This window comes from Prionailurus viverrinus, chromosome X (genome assembly GCF_022837055.1).
Source record: "Prionailurus viverrinus isolate Anna chromosome X, UM_Priviv_1.0, whole genome shotgun sequence".
Lineage (NCBI taxonomy): Eukaryota > Metazoa > Chordata > Mammalia > Carnivora > Felidae > Prionailurus > Prionailurus viverrinus.
In genome coordinates this window covers 103,857,607-103,878,965 of record NC_062579.1, presented here as the reverse complement: position 1 = coordinate 103,878,965, position 21,359 = coordinate 103,857,607, and the positions used below count along the sequence as shown (strand labels likewise).

Genomic DNA, 21,359 nt, shown 5'->3' with positions numbered 1-21,359 from the left:
TGACTCCTTTTCATCCGGCCCCGGCCGTCCTCCACGGCTCACTTAACCCGTTTTCACACTGCTGTGCCCTTGCTCCATTTTCTTGAAGGGTTTTTAAGAAGGAGAATGATGTGATCAGAGACGTACTTGAGCAGTTATCTGTCTGGGGCTCGGGTGTAGAGGTGGGAAGGCCGGTGGTGGAGGCTCTTATTGGCTGTCCAAGTGAAGAGAGGTGAGGTGACGAGGAAAAGGTGGGAAGAGGGGAGTAATGAGGGACGTTTACAAAGTGGAACCGGTGGGATTTAGCGGCCTTTGGCTACAGGGGCTGAGGGGGAGTGAGGGGTCCAGAATGACCTAGGGGTTTCTAGTTGGTTTGGAAGTCCACTTCCTGGACAGGGACTGTGTCCTGTTCATCATCGTACTCCTCGGGTTGGGCCTAGTCCCTGGCACAAAGTAGACATTCAGTAAATGCTGGAGGAACAAATTGTTCGCCAGTTTGGCAGGCCGAGTGTAATCAGCAAATTTGTACTCCCAGAGCACATGTTGACTGCTGGTTGGGAATGTGGTCCAGAAAGAACCTGTTCGTGGGAGAGCGTAGTCGTCTAGGGATTCAACCTTTACCGGGCATGAAATAATATGCAGTTAATTGACGGTTGGCAGTAGAGATAAAGGTAATTCATTCGTTAATTCTCAGGCTTAGAGAGTGGCTTCTCTCCAGGGTTGCTTTAAACTCCCAGTACGCCAGTGTGGTAGCGACATTTTGGCCTGCCTTTTACAGAGGCAGGGTCTGTGGTGGCCCCAGGCACGATCTTTGATTTAAAGTCTGAGCTCGCGATACCCAGGTGCGCCCTCTGCAAGGTCATGTTCTTTCAGGCAAAATAACAGAAGGGTAACCTTCAGCTGGGTTCCCTAAGATGATTTCTTCCACCAGCAATCGTCACTTTCCCCACTGGTTTCAAATGCAGTCATTTCTTTCATCTGTATTCCTATCTTGATTAGTGAGAAATTAATGAGCGTGTAAGATTTGATTTAGATAATGATTAATTAGGGGAAAAGGCACCGTTCTAATAGCAAGTCACTATTATATGCTAAGGAAATTAGTTAATATTTTTGGATGGCAAATTGACTTGTCCTCTGTTTAAAAAAATACCTTTTGAAAGAGTCTGATATGTTTTTTTGGTTCATTAGTAGAGTAACCTGCACTTAATCCTTTGGATAATTTTAATAGGTATCTCTCACTTTCCCTACAAGTCAGGAAGCAACCGGGATATCATTCATTCTTCTGCTTAATATTACTTTAATGATGATATTACATCACTATTTTTAGCACAGTGTACCTTTGTTAGCAAAAAAAATAATAATCCGCCGTTCATAAAGCAGACCTTGGCAATGAAATGTGTCAAATCGTCATATATATATGTATATATGGAAAAGATTTCAATTTTCATCGTTACTGAGCCCTGACGATTCCTCCTCTTCTGTTGCTGTTTGAATATGTTTTATCTGTTCTTAGGAAAGCATAAGGATCAAGGTGTACGTGAATAGTACGTCTGTTCTCTAATGTGTTTTCTAATGCGATTTTTGACAGTTTATAGTCATTAGTAAAATTGCAGTCTAGTAAAATAACCAACATGTAGAACACAACACAGGTAATTAGAGAATTGGCGGGCTGGAAGTGACCTTGAGGGGTTATTTAGTCCATTCCCAACTTCAGGCCATAAGGCTCATCTTCCTACGCAGCACTCGTCGCCTGTTTAAGCTTTTGCTTGAGAACCAATAGTGGTCCTTTATTGTCTGTGGGGTCAAGCCCACAGGCTTTTGTCTGCATTCAAGGTCCTTCACATTCTGACCTGATAATCTAGCTGTGCCCCAGATTCCAGCTTCTCTTCAGGCAAATTAGTCTTGCCCTACTACACTGCTGGGGCCAAACCCATTTTACCCATTGGCCTCTCCAAATCCTTCCCATCTAGCTCAAACCCCACCTCTCCTGGAAATTTCCTTTGGCCCCTAGAGCCCCTGGTGAGCATTCACTTATCAAGCAAATGTTGTCAATAGCACATATTTCAAAAATCAACTTAATTGAGATAATTTACAAACAATAAAGTACACCCGGTTTGAGTGAAGGATTTAATGCGTTTTTGCAAATGCATATAACCACGTAACCGCTGTCCCAATTAAATTAGAGACCATTTCCATCACTTCAGAAGAATAATACTGCACATTTTGTCACCTAACCATGTACCAACTTTTACTGTTGTCTAGCTATTTTTGTGTGAAAATCTGGTCTCTTAGTGTGAGTTTTGTATTTGTTTATTTTAATTTTACTTCACACATATTGTGCCAAGGAGGCTAAGAGCTTTACCTGCGCAATCTCACTCAATCTTTGCAATAACTCTGTAAGGTAAGTGCTATTGGTAATCCCATTTTAGAGATAGGGACAAAGAGGCATGTGGAATTTAAATAACCCACCCTTGCTTCCTGTACAGCTAGCAACTGGTGGGGTTAGGAGTAAATTTTAAGCAACTCGACCAAGGGGCCATACGGCATCTGCTCTTTCCTGTCCACTAGTGCCTACCACGATGCTCACCCCCGGGCCATTAATACTTACTGACTTGGAGTAAAAGCTGATAGAACAGACACATTTAGACAGATTCATACACACTGTTCACTGTCCTCTTCCAATCAGGGACAGGGCTCAGGCCTGGAATGGGGTCTCTGAGTGCGTGTGTGAGCCTATGACTGCAGGGCAAAGGGGGACTGAAGTCCCAGTTCAGGGGAGGTGGCCAAGGGAGACCAGGGGCAGTCTGAAATGTCACCTCCTTGAATGGAGCCAAAAAAGAGCAAGAACTGGGCCCCAGTGATGGAGGTCAAGAAAGCAAGGCCACGGGTAGCCAAGCCGAAGACATCCCGGACACGAGAACACATCAGGAAAGAAAGAGCCTTCTGTGGTCCACCTGCATCATGGACTCTGGGAGCAGAAGCAGGCAGTAAGGGCGCCCAACTTGGATACACATGTGACTCATCCTCCAGAGGAGAGCTACCATAACCCAAATATCCCCTTTCAGTTGTAGGATCCAGAACCAGACCCAGTGTGCAAGCAAGACATTGCCTCAAAATAATTAGAAATGAATTACTTCATAGTTCCTTCAAGTGAGACACGTGTTTGTGTATCTTCAAGTTGGAAATTGATTTTTGTGGTATCTGAAAGTATTTTTTCCAAGAGCAACATTAAGCACAGAGATGTAAAATTTTCAGGGTCATCTGTCTCCACTCTCGTTGTAGATCAGAGAGACACAGAGTTGTTGTTGTTGTTGTTGTTGTTGTTTTTACCTGTGTCCTTGATCTGTACCCTCATTAATTCAACACGATGTGCCAAAGGCTGAATGGGATCGACAGGGCATCCCAAGGAGATGGGTGTCACTCTCTGCTCTTCAGGAATGAAAAATCTAGGAGAGGAGATTATAGTATGAAGGTACTTTTTAATCCTCCAGAATAAGTGGGAACTAGCAGCCCTGTAATGACTTCAGTTAATTTTTTTTTTTTTTTTAGCACCTGGAAATGCAAGTTATTAAAGCTCCGAAGACTTCAACCTTCCGAGCTCATTTGAATAGTCAATTGCCAAGCCTTTTCCTTATCTCCATCCCAGGCTATATTGCTTGTCTCTATTCCCATTTCCCTGCTAAATTCCACTTTTAGATAAAAAATTGTGAGCACCTCTTTGATGAGTATGGCCAACAATTATTTTTCCTTTCCATCTAATAAAGGAGTTATTTCCCTGTAACCTTCTGTTGTTGCAGACATTCTTAGAGAATGCTTTGCTACTTACTGTGCCTTCTGTACGTTGCATCTTATTTCTTGAATTGGCCTTTCCGCTTTGATTTGTTCAAGTACCTATCAGTTCTCCATGTACCCACGGTGTACCTCCTTACTTATTTGCCCTTGGTTACTTTTTATTCAGCCCACTTGAGATTTGGTTTCCAGAGTAATTGTTTTGTTGATGAGGATTCCTCTTTCAGTGCTTTCTCTACTTTCAGTTTTGATGTTCCGGTTTTGCTTCTTTCATGCACCTGTTCATGCACTGAAATGGTTAGATTTCATTATTGTCATTTCTTGTGGGCATGTCTAGCTCTCCTGGCTCACTTTGTTCCTTATGTTCTCTTGTGCTAGAGCTTATTTTGAGCTGGCCTGTGAGTTACATGAAATTTACTTAGAATGTTTTTCCCTTTGGCGTATATTTCACTCCTTCCTGGTTTGCAAATCCCAAATTAGTGTTAGTTTATAGGTGTCTTATTTCCCCAAATATGTAGCTAACGCTTAGCCCCCAGATCAGTTGTATTGGCTTATTGATTAACCAGGCAATGATAACTGGGAGGGAGGATAAATATTGCTATGTGTACATGTCTTATATCTGGATACAACCTACACCTTTCTTTATGATGTCTGGCATGTTTTTCCCCTAAATACTCATTTGATGTTTTATTCCTTTCAAGATTTTCTGCTCAGCTAATTCTTGAGGTAGTGGGAGTTTTTACAATGATAAGACTTGACCAACCCAGGGAAGGGATACAGTATTCAAGCTCTGCGTTACTTTATGAATGATCACATGGCAAAGGCAAACAAAACTGGTGTCGTGGTAATTCAGAGAGGTGGTCCTGGGTTTCGGTAGGTACACCAAGTGGTAATTTGTTACCTTCTAAGATCTAAGCAGCTCACAGCGTTTCACAGAGGAAAGATTTGAGCCTCGTTATTTTATGATTCCCACTAACCAGCTAGAGCTGGTGGAAGTAGGAGCAGTGTTAACAGCTGCCCTGCCAAATAAACACTGCTGCTCCTGAAAACTGGAAGTCATCACCAGTGGAAATTCAGAAACACAAAGGAGTTTATGTATGACATTTAATTTTATGAATGTATTCAAATACAGATATTTTATTTTTATTTATTTATTTTTTTAATGTTTATTTATTTTTGAGAGAGACAGAGACAGAGTGCGAGTGGGCTAGGGGCAGAGAGAGAGGGAGACACAGAATCCGAAGCAGGCTCCAAGCTGTCGGCACAGAGCCCAACACGGGGCTCGAACTCACGAGCCGTGAGATCATGACCTGAGCTGAAGTTGGACGCTCAACTGACTGAGCCACCCAGGTGCCCCAGATATTTTATTTTTTTTAAAGTTTATTTATTTATTTTGTGAGAGAGAGAGAGGGAGAGGGAAGAAGGGAGGAGCAGAGAGGTGGGGGGGTGGGGAGAGAAAGAGAATCACAGGTGCTGACAGTGTGGAGCCTTGACGGGGGGCTTGATCCCAATGACCATGAGATCATGACCTGAGCTGAAATCAAGAGTCAGGTGCTTAACTGACAGAGCCACCCAGGTGCACCATCAAATCAGATATTTTAATCTTTTTTTTTTTTTCAACGTTTTTAAATTTATTTTTGGGACAGAGAGAGACAGAGCATGAACGGGGGAGGGGCAGAGAGAGAGGGAGACACAGAATCGGAAACAGGATCCAGGCTCCGAGCCGTCAGCCCAGAGCCCGACGCCGGGCTCGAACTCCGGGACCGCGAGATCGTGACCTGGCTGAAGTCGGCCGCTTAACCGACTGCGCCACCCGGGCGCCCCTAAATCAGATATTTTAAACACATATGACTTAGGCATCAGTTTACCAAGGAAGCAAATAAAGCACTGATAAGTGGACAGGAACTTGGTATATGGAAAATACTTGCTACACAGGATTTTCCCTTCTATACGTGTGTCCCAAACCAACCTTGCTTAAATCTAGTTTAGCCACTCTTCCCGAAGGGGACTCTTTCCCTTCGTGGTCCAGTAAACTGCATCAATTTCTACTCCTAGAATAGCCTTATGTTCTGTAACGTCATGTAGAAAGAATACAGTGAGCTAGAACTAGCTCTGTTTTCTTTTTCAGAAGACAATCATAAAGCCTTTAAGCTTAGATCGTATTTCAAATCAGCTTAAGGCTTGTATATGAGGTTGACATTTATAGGAGATAAATCTGAACTCTGTGTCTCCAGACCCCAAATTGTATTTTGACGCATTAAATATCACCTTTCCATCCAGTGCTATAAATTGCAGTGCGGGATTCGGTTTGGTGATACGTATTGTGTGTGCTCTCCATTTACTACCTTTGTCAGCAGCTCCCTTGACGAAGGGGAAGGAGAGAGCTTGGAGTCGATACCCTGGACTCCCAACAGTGATGTCATGTGAGGCAAAACTTGATGAATTTCATTCCTAAATTAAGAAAATAAGACTTGGACACATACATTAAGGTCATGATTAACTGGAATTCCTAGGGAAATACGATGTAATAAAAATAAATTTTCTGGTCACTGAGGACTAACTTGTCTCTTACTGCATACCACCCCCCCCCACTCCGTTTTTTAAAACCTCAGTTGTTGCAAAGCTGCCTTAAATGTTTCTGTGTATGCGTTCTAGCCTTACTTCATTAAGATTGGATGTTTCTTATGGAACCTTACTTTGCCAGGGTCCTTACAGGATGTTGAGGGAGGCTTCCCTCTGTCCCATATACATGTTTGGTCATCCTGGCTAACTATGTTGCTATACTGCACTCAGTCCCTATGCATTAGGTGTATATCTCTGCTGATCCCTTTAGATAGTAAGCTCTTTGGGGTAAGGACCATGTCTCTCTTGTTCAAAGCGGTACCTCTCCCATGTAGCACGGTGCTCGGCACATAGAAGATGAGTTAGATTGAGTCCTCTGAGAAGCAGATGCCAGTAGGGCAGGAGATGTAGAAGGGATTTCTTGGGGAAAAGGCTTGTGAAGGAAATTGAGCAGGATGCTGAAGGATGCTGGAAGAGCCCTCGGACTGTGGTGCGGGGCCGACCCAGCTGAGGAAGGAGGGAAAGAAGGAAGGGAGAGTGGGAAGAATCTTTGATTGCAGTACCGTTTTTTTTTTTTTTTAAGATTTGTTTCAAATGTTTGTTTATTTCTGAGAGAGAGGGGTAGGGAGCAAGCAGGCGAGAGGCAGAGAGAGAGAGGGAGACAGAATCCCAAGCAGGCTCCACTCTGTCAGCACAGAGCCTGATGTGGGGGCTCGAACTCATGAACCGTGAGATCATGACCTGAGCCGAAATCAAGAGTCAGACGCTTAACCGACTGAAGCACCCAGGTGCCCCAGCTGCAGTGCAGTTTGAAGCAAGTTTTGTCAAGGTCAGTGGGGAGTCCTTGAGCCCAAACCCCTGTCAGCAGAGTGCTGTGTCTCACAGGGCTTAGCATCTTTGTTGTGCTCAGTCATCGGCTGGGAGCAGCCCCTAGGGATTACTGCCGGGGTACAACATGGTGGTGAATTCAGAGTGTGGCAGTTGGGACCGTTTGGCGGTTACACTCCATGCAGGGAGAGTTGCAGTACAGTGGGAGTTGCAGAAGAGGCAGGAGATTGGATTTAATATTCATCGAGCCCTAATATTTGCTAGTATTGGTGGACGATATAAAACCAGGGGACCCTCCCTCGTTTCCTTCACGTCTCCTCAAATGTTACCTTATGAAAGAAGCCTTCCCTAACTACCCTATATAAATAGAATTGTCCCTGCATCTGCCACCTTCCCTAGCTCCCTTACTTTGGTTTTTGAACATGAAAAAAAATTAACAGCTTTATTGAGGTATAATTGACATACAACAAACCACACACATCTTAAGGGCATAATTTCGACACATGTACGTAGCCATGCGATAATCGCTGCAATCGGAATTATGAATGTATCCATCACTCCCCCAAATTTCCTCCCTCGTGCCCTGTCCCTGCCCTCTATCCCTTCCGCAACAGCCACTGAACTGCTTTGTGTCACTATAGATTAATTGGCATTTTGTAGGCTTTTGTATAAATGGAAGCATAGAGTATGTAATTTTTTGATGTGGCTTCTATCACTTGGCATAATGTCGCTGGGGTTCACCCATGCGGTAGCACATATCCGTACTTTATTCCTTTTTATGGCTCGGTAGTATTCCACTGTATGTATATACCACAGTTTGTTTTCCCTCGCTTAATTCTATTTTGTCTGTAGTACTTGCCACAACTTCACTGTGTGTGTGTGTGTGTGTGTGTGTGTGTGTGTGTGCGTGTATGGGATACACAAAGTTCAGTGGGGTTTTGGAACTCAGGAGAATGGTGAGGGCTGGGTTAGGGAGTTCAGCAGTCACATGGGTATAGATGAGATCATGCGTGGGGGAGACGTAGAAAGAGGGGGAGGGTCAGCGACATTAAAGTGACAGGCAGAAGAAGAGGAGGCAGGAAAAGACAGATAAGAGTGGCCATAGCAGTAGGTGCCTGCGGGGGTGGATGGGTTCACTAAAACAATGTAGGAGGAGAACGTTTCAAGGAGGAGATATTGGTCAACTGTGAGGGAAGCTGCGAAAGATCACGTTGGACGAGGACTAAGAAGAGGTTCCAATTCCCTCATTTTAGAATAAGCGAGGAGATGATTCATTTGGCAAATTTTTATGGAGCTGCAAAAATAAAAAAGCATCATTCATCATAAATGAAGTAGCTCAGGATTTCAGAGGTCAGCATTTGAACAGAGCGAGAATGTTGTAGTTGTAGGGGAGTTTGATGATTGTCTCAATGTGAATATCGTCCTCTGGATATTTCGTCTCTGAATCTTACCCCGGACCTTCAGTTAAAACAACAACAGTAAAGCTTTGATAGGATATTGATGTTTTAATCATTTATCCCCAAAAGCAACATTGGGTGGGCAGACATACATTTCATTAGGAAATCATAACTGGAATTTTGAAAATTGCTTCTTGGTTGTGCTCTCATTCATAAATTATAATCAAGAAAAATAAATTGTAGGGGTGAAGATTAATCTTTTAACGGACAAATTAAATATCGGTGTTCAATGACGTATACTTGGTGCTGTAAATTAGTTTATGCAGAATTTATGAGTCAAACCTAGGCAATTAATTCTAACGGTTATTCAAAAAGACTCAGTCATAAGGATAATGAGGAGAAAGCAGGGATCAGTTACGATAAACACTAATTTTGAAAAATCAAGATTTTCCTGTATTTAAAAAAAACGCATTCTTTGGCCTTGTTTGCCACGCACGTGTGTGCGTGTGTGTGTGTGCGAGCGCGTGTATGTCTGACATTCTGCTTACTGAAACATGAAAAACTTGTTTGTTTCAGGATCAGATCTGCAAGTATGTCTCCCCAAGGGCCCAACATGCTGCTCAAGAAAGATGGAAGAAAAATACCAACTAACGGCACGCTTGAACATCGAACAGCTGCTTCAGTCTGCAAGTATGGAGCTCAAGTTCTTAATTATTCAGAATGCTGCGGTTTTCCAAGGTGAGTTCTGGGGATCGTCTTAGATGGGCTGCTCAATGGCATCATTCTTTGGGCACTGGGCTTTCAAATGCCAAGTGTAATTTGTAAATCACCATTCCAGCATTAATGCTCCATATAAGAACCTCCCAGTGAGAGATTCTGTTTAAGGAAAACCACAGTTTTTAGAGAAGCTGCGTTTCACTCTTTGGGAAGGCAGGTATTCTAAAAAAATCATTGTCCAAGGACATTCTGTTTACCGGTATGCAAAGGCTGTAAGTCTCCACAGAAAGAGTAAATGAGATCTTCTCTCTAAGAGCACTTAAGACTTGTTTAAAACACAAAACAAAAAAAGTTTACTTGAGTACCAGTTTTCTCCAGGAGTGGCTTAGATATTTGTGGAACATGCCTGAACTCCTTCTGACCACTGGGGCCATTCATAGAGAGGGGGAGCTTGGTTTGAAGGCCATACGTTTTCTCATTTGTGTGAATGGTTACCTTTTCTTTCTTTGTGAGTCTCAGTTCTCGCTACACTCGCGTGTGGCTGTAAAGGAAGCTGATGTGGCATCGCCAGAACAGGTCAGGAATCCCACTTCTCCTGGCTAACTTGTAGGACTGTCACGGCAGGATGGAGAGTACTGCCATTGATTCAAAGACCCAGCTAGGGACGACGGTGACAACGGTGGTCATAGAGATACTAAAGCACTTAGCAGCACACTCGAGGCACTCTTGTAAGTGCGTTATGTGTATTAACTCATTCAGTCTTCACAATAACCCTATGAAGTAAGTATCACTATCAGCATTCCCATCTAATGGGTAAAAACCCAAGGCACATCATGGTTAAGTAACTTGCCCAAGGACACACAACTAATAAGTGGTGAAAGCAGGTTTTGAACCTAGGCGACCTGGCTCTTACAGTCCATACATACTTTTAAGCACCTCAGTATGCTGCCTCCTGGGAGGGGAAATTACTCACAGATATTAGAGCTTTCTTCTATCTTTCCTTAGGCACATGGAATCAGTGCCTTTTTCTTGCTCTACAGGGAATCGGGGTCAGATAGAAAAATTACACTTCTGGGGCGCCTGGGTGGCTCAGTCGGTTAAGCGTCCGACTTCGGCTCAGGTCATGATCTCGCGGTCCATGAGTTTGAGCCCCACTTCGGGCTCTGTGCTGACAGCTCAGAGCCTGGAGCCTGCATCGGATCCTGTGTCTCCCTCTCTCTCTGCCCCTCTCGTACTCATGCTGTCTCTCTCTCTCTCTCTCTCTCTCTCTCTCTCTCAAAAATGAATAAACATTAAAACATTTTTAAAAAATAACACTTCTGACTACTTGACATTCCAAAGTGTTAGATTTATGGCGCCTGGATAAGGATTAACCTCTGAATTGTAAGGTGGGTTGATTATAGCTTATTTTGTGTATTACAAGGAAGGTTTTAGAATTAGCTAAGAAAATTATTCAAATTAGCTAATAAAGCATACATTCATAATAGTTTCTAGGGTCAAAGCCTCAGGGGATGTCGGGTTGATTATATGAAGTACAGTATATAAGCGTGAGGTATTTGTTAACTTATTTATGCAGTCAGACTCTTGTGAAGAGTTTGTTGAGACTAACAATTTGGCGAAAGAATGAATAATTTAAACAGATTTTAAAAATACATGTACCATTCATGTACTTCTTAGATTGGTTTTGGAGCTGATCTGCCGGCTGAAAGTGGGGTGATAAGAAGTGATGGGACATGAGAATTGGGTTGAAACAGAGAGCTGAATCTTCCTCTTTGGGGTGTCAAGGTGCTTCTCAGAACAGAGTATGATTTGTTTCATTCTCAGGATAACCAGGTCAACAGATGTTATCATACAACCATTAGCTGGCGGGAGTGGCTGTCCATCTGAGGGCCTTGGGTGTCAGCTTCCCTATATCCGTCCAGTCCTGCATTTTACATATTGTGTTTTCTAGCACTGGAGCAGCACAAGACTAGGAAGAAAGGAAGTTCTGACCCGATTTTGATTGGCTTAGCATGGAGGATGAACACTAGTCACGTGAACAGAGGCTGGAAAGTGGAAAGTGGGGGCAGCACCTACTAGTTGTATTCTTTCTCTGTCTCTGACACACACACACACACACACACACACACACACACACGCGCACACACACACGTTATTTCAATTTTTTATCTTGTTTCATTCTCTTCTCTTATTCTTTCCCTGCTTCACATTTAGAGAACATAAACCCCATGATAAAAAAGAAACCATGGTGCCAGACCTCAAGGCAATGATGCCATGTTTCTAGAAACATTACCCCCAAATTCTTTCTATAAGAAACATTGGGAAGCACAAGACTAAAATCAGGGACTGCCGCAAGATGGTGCATTATGGATTGCTAAGAAGAAGAGAACGGCCTGTTTTTCCTTACAATTACTTACTATTCTAATTAATTTAAAAGGGGAGGGCACAGTTGTTTTTTCCTTAAAATGTACTCTGTCCCCAAGATTCCAGCAGACCAGATCATTGCTCTAATACTTCACTCATATGAAATTTGACGCAAGCTATTTTCTCCACCATGTGAAGTTGAAGAAAACTCATCTTGATACTGGCCTAGATCCACAATCTCTTTAGGATTCCTTCGCTAGTCCACATTGGGGGTATTAAAGCTCTGAGCACTTTGTGCAAATATGTGCACAGTTCCACGAGCAATCCTTACTGCCTTGATGTGGATTTTATGTCTTCGTTTGCAAGAAGCCTTTGACCTCATAAATGAGCCTGGGGCCCTTTGCTACAGTGGTTGGAGTGCTCTCTTGCTAATGTTGTTTTGATAATGATTGAAGCGTTAAAAAAAAAAAGTTGTTCTTTATTTTCAATCTTTGCATTGCCTCGTTTCCTAAATTTAATTTACTTGGATGTGCTTAGTAAAATGGGGCAGCAGAATCGTTTTTTGTTTCTGCCTAATTAATTCTTTTTGAAAAACTCCACTAAAAGATTTTCTTTTCTCTTTTTGTTCTCCCTTACCTAATAATAATAATTACGACGATAATAATAATAGTGGCAATTTATTAAGTGTCTACTGTATGATGCTTACTTTGACATAATCCTCTCATGTAATTTTCCCTGCGGCCCTCTGGGGTCCCTACTGTAATTATCTCCATTTTACAGATGAGGAAACTTGTTCTTAGTATGCTTGACATGAAACAAAATTAAGAAGTTGTGGGGGGGGGGTGGGGCACCAGGGTGGCTCAGTCCGTTAAGTGTCTGACTCTTGATATCGGCTCAGGTCACGATCTCACGGTTCGTGGCATCAAGGCCCGCGTCGGGTTCTGTGCTGGCAGTACAGAGCCTGCTTGGGATTCTCTTTCTTCCTCTCTTTCTGCTCCTGCCCCACTTGGACTCTCCCCCTCTCTCAAAACAAATAAAAAAACTTAAAACAACAACAACAAGAAGTTGTAGGATTTGTGGTCCTTGGGAAGAACACCAGGATAGAATTCTGAATTTTTCATCCTATCTCCACCACGGCTACACCTTCAAGCCTGGAGTTTGGTTTTCATGGCAGATTTCCTTATAACCTTCCAGTGCGTGCTATCAGGAAGTACTTGGGGGTATATGCCTGGGTGTTTTCTGTATGTTGGATGATTCCAGTCTTCCCCAAGGTGCCACTGTCTTTGAGTGAGACCAGACTCTTCAGCTTTTCTGGAAGTTGTGTAACCCACAACTTGAACGGGCTTCACCAGAGGGTAGAAATCGTGGTCAAGCAGAAAACATCTGTGTGTTCCTAAAACACCATGGATCTCCTGTCTAGGTAGCTGAAAGCTCCTCGGGTCACCGTTCAGTGCCCACTACTGTTGATGCGTGGTCTTTACAAGCTTGATTTTCTAGCTTTCTAGCCAGTGGTAGATAAGCAGTTAAATGGAAGGGTTAGAGAAGATTGCCAGAGGGAGGTACATACGAGCAGGAAGAAGTTACGAGTGACAGTAAGGGTGGAAGACATAAAAGTAGGCTCACGAGCTCACTGAACGTGGCAGTCCGGAGGGCATTCAGGAGAGGGGTATATCCTACCCGCCTCAGTAGCCCCTGTATTATAGTAGGCCCGACAACTGATGTCCGTTGCGAATCAATAAAGATCAAATTATTTTCCCTGTTTTTTTTTCCCCTCCACATTTTCCATTTTAAGTGGCTAAAAAAATATATCGAGGGGCTGAAAGGCAATGGAAGGAGCACTGGGCTTGGAGTCCAGACATCTAAATTCTAATTCTAATTCTAATTCTAATTCTGTTTTGGGAAGCTTTATGCCCTTAGGCGGTTATTTCGAGTCTCTTAGCCTCAGTTTTCTTACCTGCAAGATGGGGGATCATAATTACAATCCTGCTTCACCTCATAGGGGCGACGCAATGTATGTGAAAGTACCTTGAAAACCGTAAAGCAGCGTATACATGCATTATTATCTCGCCAGCTCACTTAAGTGGACTGCTCTATCCCAGGTGATGGCAGATGAATGGTGCATCACCGTTCCAGACGTTAGCCTAGATAAAGCTGGAGGTCATGATGTCACTCACCTATTTTGGCCACCTTACAGCTTTAGCGCACAGGTGAGGGAGCCCTTAGGTAAAGTAGCCTTTGAAAAAGGGGTCTATTCTGTGCATTCTTAGATGTGAAGCTGTGCTGTTTGAAACGGCAGAACTGCCGGGAGCAGTCCTTTTTGTCAGCTTCCCGAAGCCCCTTCTCTTCTGGCCCCTATATGCTGTATTTTACACACAAACAAGCGGCTGGATCAGGAAGGGTTTGTGGTGTTCAGGCCATAAGTACTTTTCCCAGGCCGTCTTCTTAATTGCACCGTCTGCGCCACGATATCATGGCAGAGAGAAGGAAAATGGGAGTCAGAGTTTAGAGATGTCACATGGATCTTCACCCAGTGTTGGAGGACTTTCTGGTACCCGCTTTCTAGAGGGGAGATGAAAAAGATGTCTCCACATGGTGGGGGGGTTGGCGACAGTGTTTCTGTGCTGCTGTTTCTCTACTCCCGTGTTTTCCATTTCCATCTGCTCCTGGCAGTTCTTACACTTTTTTTTTCTTTCTGTCAGATCCCTGTCTCTCCCACTCCCACTAAATAAAATTGACCTTGGTTAGAACACCCTTTTCCATCAACTCAGAGCAATTTCTCCAGTCACTTCTGCTTGAAATAACTGTTTAGGGACATTATTCAAGCAAAGCTTTTTTCTTTCACAGTTAATATGTGACTAAATAATTGCTTGGATGTTGATAAACATGTTTTTGAGATTCAATCATTTGTTAATTTAGTTTTTATAATGTTGTGGGGGGTTTTAAGGGAGCACCGAGCCATTTTTCTCCATTTCGCAATGTTTCCCCTTGACTAGGCTGACAGTTCTCCTGCTCGTGCTCCCGCTCTGTGCCGGGCCGAGCCCCACCGAGTCCCCGACTCGGGCCACCGGCCATTCTGTCACAACCCTTTCTTGGTTGAAAATGACCTATGGGAGAGAATAATTACACTGATGTCTAATCAGAACGTAATTCATTTGCCAGGGCTAACTGTAATAACATTAAACCGAATAGAAGAATTTTAGGAACGCAAACCATGACCGTGAGTGAGGTTATAGATCCTCAAAAATGTAAATTATTAATCAAACCACTCATCTGTAAGGCAAAGCTCTAGTAATCCCATTATAAAAGGGTGAATTTCTCATCAGAGCCCAGAAGATGCTGGCTTTAATTAGTGTCCTTTTATGGCACTGACTCAAAGAGATATTTTGGTTACAAAGTTTAAAAAAGATGTGATTCTTTATTAGTGCTATTGGAAAAACAATTGGAAACTGGGCGTTTAAAGTCATTTTGGTTTTAAACTAAGAACTTTTGGATTCTATTCAGTTTCAAAATTCTGTGGCTTTCACGGAGCCAGAGGCTGGGGGAGTTGTAAACCTTTACTGTGCCCTCTATTGATTTAGAAAAGTCAGTCATTAGGCTGAAAACTGTTTAATAAAAAGAGCTTAGGAAAATGACTCAGTGTGCGGCCAGAGACTGTTCTAGGGCCAACGTGAGGTGAGGAGATTATGCAGATTAACTCTTTACCCCCCCCTCCCCTTGATTCAATAGGGCTCTGAACTCACCCCCTCTAGCTGCCATGCTCCTGCCCACCTTCTCACTAGTGGGCCCAGCAAAGCAAATTAGAGGACATTGTCCCTGCCCTCTAGAAGCTTCCAGGAAAAATACCACTTTTGCTTCAAGTGATTACTCCCCACCCCTCCCCTGCTGGGATTTGTTTACCTTCTGAAAACATATGTTCCTCCTCCTCTTTCTGTCTCACTGAGTTGCAGTACCTGATATCAGAGTAATGAAGCATATGTTTGAGAGATTTGAATTCTCCTGTCAGTAGAGTGGAGGTAGAAACGATTTTCCTTTAAGCTGGAAGTGGTAACACAGAAATTAAAAACACCTTCCCTTCTGTCGTCTGTGAGAGGCTTCAAGGGGCTGGCACTCCTTCTTTTTCCCCATCCCGTCTTGCAGTCAGTCAAAAGGTCTTGTTTCTTCCTTCATGTTCCCTCACATCTTTTCCCTCCACCCCCTTCCCCTCTGTCCTCTCTGGGTCTCAGTGGTTTCCTTGAGTGTATACTGATGCCTGCTGGCCCTGTGTCTGATTTGAGTTTCCCGTTCCATCAGCTCACGCCTAGACTACCAGCAAAGGCAGGACTGGGTTTCCTGCCTTTGGACTCCTCCTTTGCTTCCCGGTCCAGCGACGGACTGTAATGATTAAGAGGGTGGGCTCTGGGGTCATTTGGGCTGGGTTTGAATGAATCTGGGTAGGGGTAGATAGGACAAGCGGGATGCGTATGGAGAGGAGAAAGTCCAGGGCTTGGGCCGAGAATCAGACCTCCTCTCTGAGCCCGCACTAAGTCAGTGTGAGATGAGCGGAAAGACTCCCGTTCCAAAGTGTTCTGTCTGTATCATCTCATTGAAACCTCACAACAACTCTCGGAGGTGAATACTGTTATTAGCCTCATTTGACCTCCAGGAAGCCTGGGTTTAGAGACAGGAACTGAACCCTGGCCTAGGCCCTTAATCACCATACGTTACACATCATCTCTATGAATTTTGTTTCCCGGTCAATGGGCAACCTCCCCAGTTCTAGCTTTCTTTCTTGCAAGGGAATTCTGTTGCATTTCATTAAAAACCATTTGCTGGGCGAGTACCTAGCATGTCTGGAGGCAGGCACTGTGTGTGTGAGGGGGATTCAAAGATAAAAACGACTTCGTGCTTACCTTCAAATTCTAGAAACCAAGACTTTTATACATGAGTAACCGGGGTACAAGGCGCCCTAAGGGCAATGCTGTGAGAAATGTCTTAGCAGTTTTCTAGGGGGAGTAAGGGTGGATTCAGGTTTGTGGGGTCCAAAGCTTATACAATCTGGGGGCCCTCTGTAAGGAAAAGAGGACCAAATTAAAACTATGAAATGCCCACGGCTCCTGCCGGAGGAGGCTTGCAAGTGTGGGACCCTGCAGCTTAGACTTCATTAGCTTCACAGGAGACCTGCCTCTGTAGGGGGAGTGTGAGGTTGGAGAAGATTAATTCCAACTAGAGGGTAGAGGTTCTTGGAGGATATTGCTTGTATGAATTCCCCAGACAGGCATGGCTCTTGATCAAAGAGAAGGGCAGGTGAGGGAGTCAGGTAAATCAGTGCACATCTTCTAAATTAAATTAAAATTTGAACACTATTAATTGCCTACTAGATGCCAGCCTTTCTGGCCTCCCTGGCTGGCCGTATAGCATCTCAGCCTTCTCTCTTGAAAGGGCAAATGCTGAGGACACATGCAGAGGGGGCATGGTGTGCCAGACATGTGCTCTGGCTTCGGGCAGAGTGGAGTCTAAGTCCCGGCTCTGCCATGGCCGCCCTTTGTGACCAAGAGCAAGGCACTTCTCCCCGAGCCATTCATTGTAAACTGGGTTGAATCCGATGAGGGCTGTGAAGAGCTCAGCCCTATGCTGAGGAATCTGTAGGAATCACATGCGTGGTAGCCTTCGTTTTCGTTATTCCCTGTTGCGCGTTTGTAAGCATAATCCTAGATGAAGTATATAGTATCTTTGCTTCGCAGTATTGACTATCACATATCTGGCCCATATACTTTTTAAAAAGTGCCTTTCTATGTTTCAATATATTTATAATCAATGTAAAAATGATCTAGGATACCCACTCCTAATCCTATCACTCAGAAGAAAACCCGCTTGTAACATTTTTATGTTTTCTTCCTTTTTCTCTCCGTGTGTGTGTATGTAAGACTAAATAGTATGCAGTTTCTAAATGGTCCCCTAGTGGTCTGAATGAGTTAACGTAGCCTCGAGATCTAACTAGCAATGGTAGACTCTGATTTCATTGGGTTGCATTAGGAGAAGAAGGAGCACAAAAATGATGAATGGAAACCAGGGTGTTTATGATGCTTCCCTCCCTGGGTTGAAGTTCTTTGGCATTAGTACTGGACCTGATTCACTGGAATGTCATCGTTGGATTGGAGCAGGGCTTATGTGTATTCTATCTCACTGCTGTGTCCCCGGGTGAGATGTTAGATGGTAAAGGTGTGAAAACACACATACGCACGCACGTCCGTGCACTCACACGCACGCACACATAATTAAAATTAGTAGAATTAATAGAAACAGATTTCCAAACTCTTCCACTTCCTCTGCAACAAGTGCCACGATGACCAAATAGAAAAACATACAACCTGTTGCCTGCAGCATTTATCTTTAGGCTTTAAAATCTACTCAGATATAAGATCTAAAAAGTGAAGCTGATAGGTTGATGCTTGCCCATTTTGAGATGGAACGTCTTACGTATACCTGAGCGCCTGCTTCTGCTTATGGCCTTACCACTCCCCGGCCTCCTGGTTGTCTTTTCTTCCAGCCTGACCCCGGCTCTTCACAGAGCGCTATGAATAAGGCTCAGTGCCACGGATTTATACCTGCTGACCAAGAATCATGAGAATTGTGACACCTGTCAGCTTCTCCAGATACGCTCTTACGTGTCATTCCTGATTACTGTGAGCACTTAAAAGTAACAGAGCAAATTTTCTTTCAGGACATTCTTTTTTTTTAAATATAAGTTTTTACTACAGAAATAAGTACTGTAGTAGGCCCTACGTAATTGACCTCACCTCATCTTAACCATGTAGGCATTTTATCTTCTCACCTCATCCCAGGAAGAAGGGTGAGTACAGGACAATAAAGGGTTTTGAGAGAGAGACCACCTTCACAGAACTTTTATTACAGTATATTGTTATAATTCTGTTTTGCTATTAGTTATTGTTGTTCATCGCTTCCTGTGCCTAATTTATACATTAATCTTTATCATAGGTATGTACGTATAGGAAAAAAACATAAGTCTGTAGTGGGTTCGTTCAGTCCTGTCAACGTTTCAGGCATCCACATGGGGTCTCGAAATGTATCCCCACGGATAAGAAGTTGGACGACTCTACACATTTACCAGAGAAAATGAAAAAAAAAAACACACGCAGAAACCCCAAAAATGTGGAAAATGAAATGACCTACACTTTAGCTCCCACAGGATAACTGCCATTAACATTTTGGTATATAATCTTGCATATCTTGGCTCAGTATTATACACATATAGGTGTGTGTGCGTATTTTTCAAAAATGGATTCTATTGCTTTTGCATGTGATACAGCCTTCTTTCCATGTCAATAATGTATTTCTATAGTGCAATCAAAATGTAGTATTTAGAGGCAACATAGTACTTAGTCTTGTGACTGTCATATATGTTATTAATCCAACCTCTGTTGTTTAGTTTCCTTTCAGCAGACCGTAGCGAGATAAATAATGTTCATGTAACTGAATATTTATGTACATCCTTAATTATTTCCTCAGGATAAATTCCTGGCACTGGAATTGCTGGGTCAGAGGCTATATGGTTTTTAAGGTTTCTCACGTTTATTGCCTATGTGACTTCCATAAAGTTGTATCTGTTTTCACACTCACTAGCAATATATGAATGTCTGTTTTTCTGACCAATTTGCCATTTTACGGTAACCCCGCTTTCGGTGAAAAATAGTACTCTTTGGTTACTGGGGAGATTCGATGGTCATATGTGCTTTTTATTTTGTGATTTTATTAATATTCTTTTATCATGAAAAAATTTAGCAATTCACTGTTTCCTTTTGGGATGCCCTTTTCTCATTGATCTGTATGAGCTCTTTGTATATTCAGGATGCTAACCCGTTTTATATGTTAGAAATTCCATTTGCTGATTTGTTTATTTGATTTTCCATTTTCCATTTTTTATGGAGGTTGAAAAGTGCCTTCAGTCAAATCTATCAATGTCTTCCTTTGGTTTTTAATATATTCTTTGATTCTTTACTGACTGGTAACAGCCTTGGCATGAATTAAAGATGTGTTCTATCTCCTGGTCTGACATTAGCTGGGTGAAAATTGGTAAGTAATTTAAAGGATCTGAGTTTGGTTTTGTATGTGCAAGATAACACCTGACCTGCCAACCCGCCAGAGCTTTTAATGATCAAAAGAGGTAATGTATATGAAAATTCCTTGAAAGTTTAAAGGATTATTGGTGTTATTCAGCTATCTCGTGACACTGACCATTAATCTGAATAAGTTCATGTTTACTGTACCGAAAATAGCACTGCTTTTCCTTCCCCTGGATCTAAGACCTTTCTGGTCACGTAATAGAAAGTAGTCTTGATCTAGAAGTACATTGGAATCTATGCCCTGGTAGTTGGAAAGGTGCTTGGGGGGTGGTGAAATGTTGCCTGCCACCAGTCTCTGCCCGGAGCATGGATTCTGGGCATCCATCCCACCTTCCCAGCTGGGCAAATGGGCTCTGGAATTAGTCTTTGATGTAGTATGTGCGTTTATTCCCACATGCCCCCACCCTTGAAGGGTAGCTAATGAAGCCTATTCAGTGAGGCCCAAGTATCTGTTCCTGTCCAACAGAGAAGCAGGTGGATGAAAACCCAAAAGCCTTCTGTCCACACTCCTATACCCTGGGGACTGGAAAAACACAGCACTCTTCCTAGCAATTAATATTTGAAACAGAGACACTGGTCTATCAGATAAATCAGTGGTTTAGCATAGTTTTATGGTAAACATTGTGGAAAGAGATGTTTATTGGGAGAACCTTTTTTTTTTTTTAACTGTAAGATGACCATAATTCTCCCTCTGCAAATGCCAGATTAAAAAAAACAAAATCAGAGAGGCAAGAAAAACAAAGTATCTCATGCATCAAAGTAATCATTAGTAGAAAAACAAAGTATGTTCTTTCTGGCAATCTCCGCCAGATGGTTGAGATGGCTTGTAGTAAGAGAAGATGCTTAAATGATGCACATATTATTTCAAATGTAACCTGGAGGGGTTTTGCTTTTGTTTTGATGGGAGGGGAAGATAATGTACGCTCTCAAAATGTAAGCCCTCTTGAGGGTCAGGCGACTCTGGAAAGTTGGTGAGGTTAGGCATCTGAACTCATCTGGGTCACTTCCATGAAGGAGAAGGAAGGTTTGTTTACTGAAAGTCTACTATGTGCTAGGTTTGATTATTCTTGATAACAGTAATGATATTGCTACATATGATTCTGTTTCACAAGATACGGAAACTGGAGTTGAGAGTCATTAAGCAATTTGCCTTAGGCCACATAACCAGGACATGGCAGCATTAAGTTTCTAACTTCCAAGTCATTGCTCTTTTCATTGAACCACGCTGTCCTCCTTGGAGTGAGAAGATAAAAACAAGCCTTAACAACCCATAAAAATGATCATGATCATAGAGAGTTTGAAAAATAGAAAGTGCTGTTGGAATCTGTACAGTAATGGAGAAATAAACAAAATACCCCAAGAATGGGCCCCCAATTTTATTTGGCAGAAGGCTTCAAATTCCACTGATGTGAAAGAGTTCTCTGTAGGGACACACTAGGATGGGTTAACTGTACCCTGAGTATTCTGGGGCAGTGTGGCAACCTTTCCTATTGTCTCATAAAGAATCACACGCGCGCGCGCACACACACACACACACACACACACACACACACACACCCTTCAGAGTTCATTTTGGTACTTTTCAGCCTGACATCTAAAGGGG

At 43.0% G+C, this 21,359-nt stretch overlaps 1 protein-coding gene across 1 annotated transcript in view; it reads left to right on the top strand.

Annotated features, from left to right (window-relative positions):
• The window catches only part of GPC3 (glypican 3), a 419,817-nt gene that overhangs the window by 24,899 nt on the left and 373,559 nt on the right, over window positions 1–21,359 (top strand). The window contains exon 2 of the mRNA XM_047844910.1: window positions 9,132–9,293. Coding sequence (XP_047700866.1) covers window positions 9,132–9,293 — 162 coding nt within the window. The remainder of the gene's footprint in view (window positions 1–9,131; window positions 9,294–21,359) is intronic.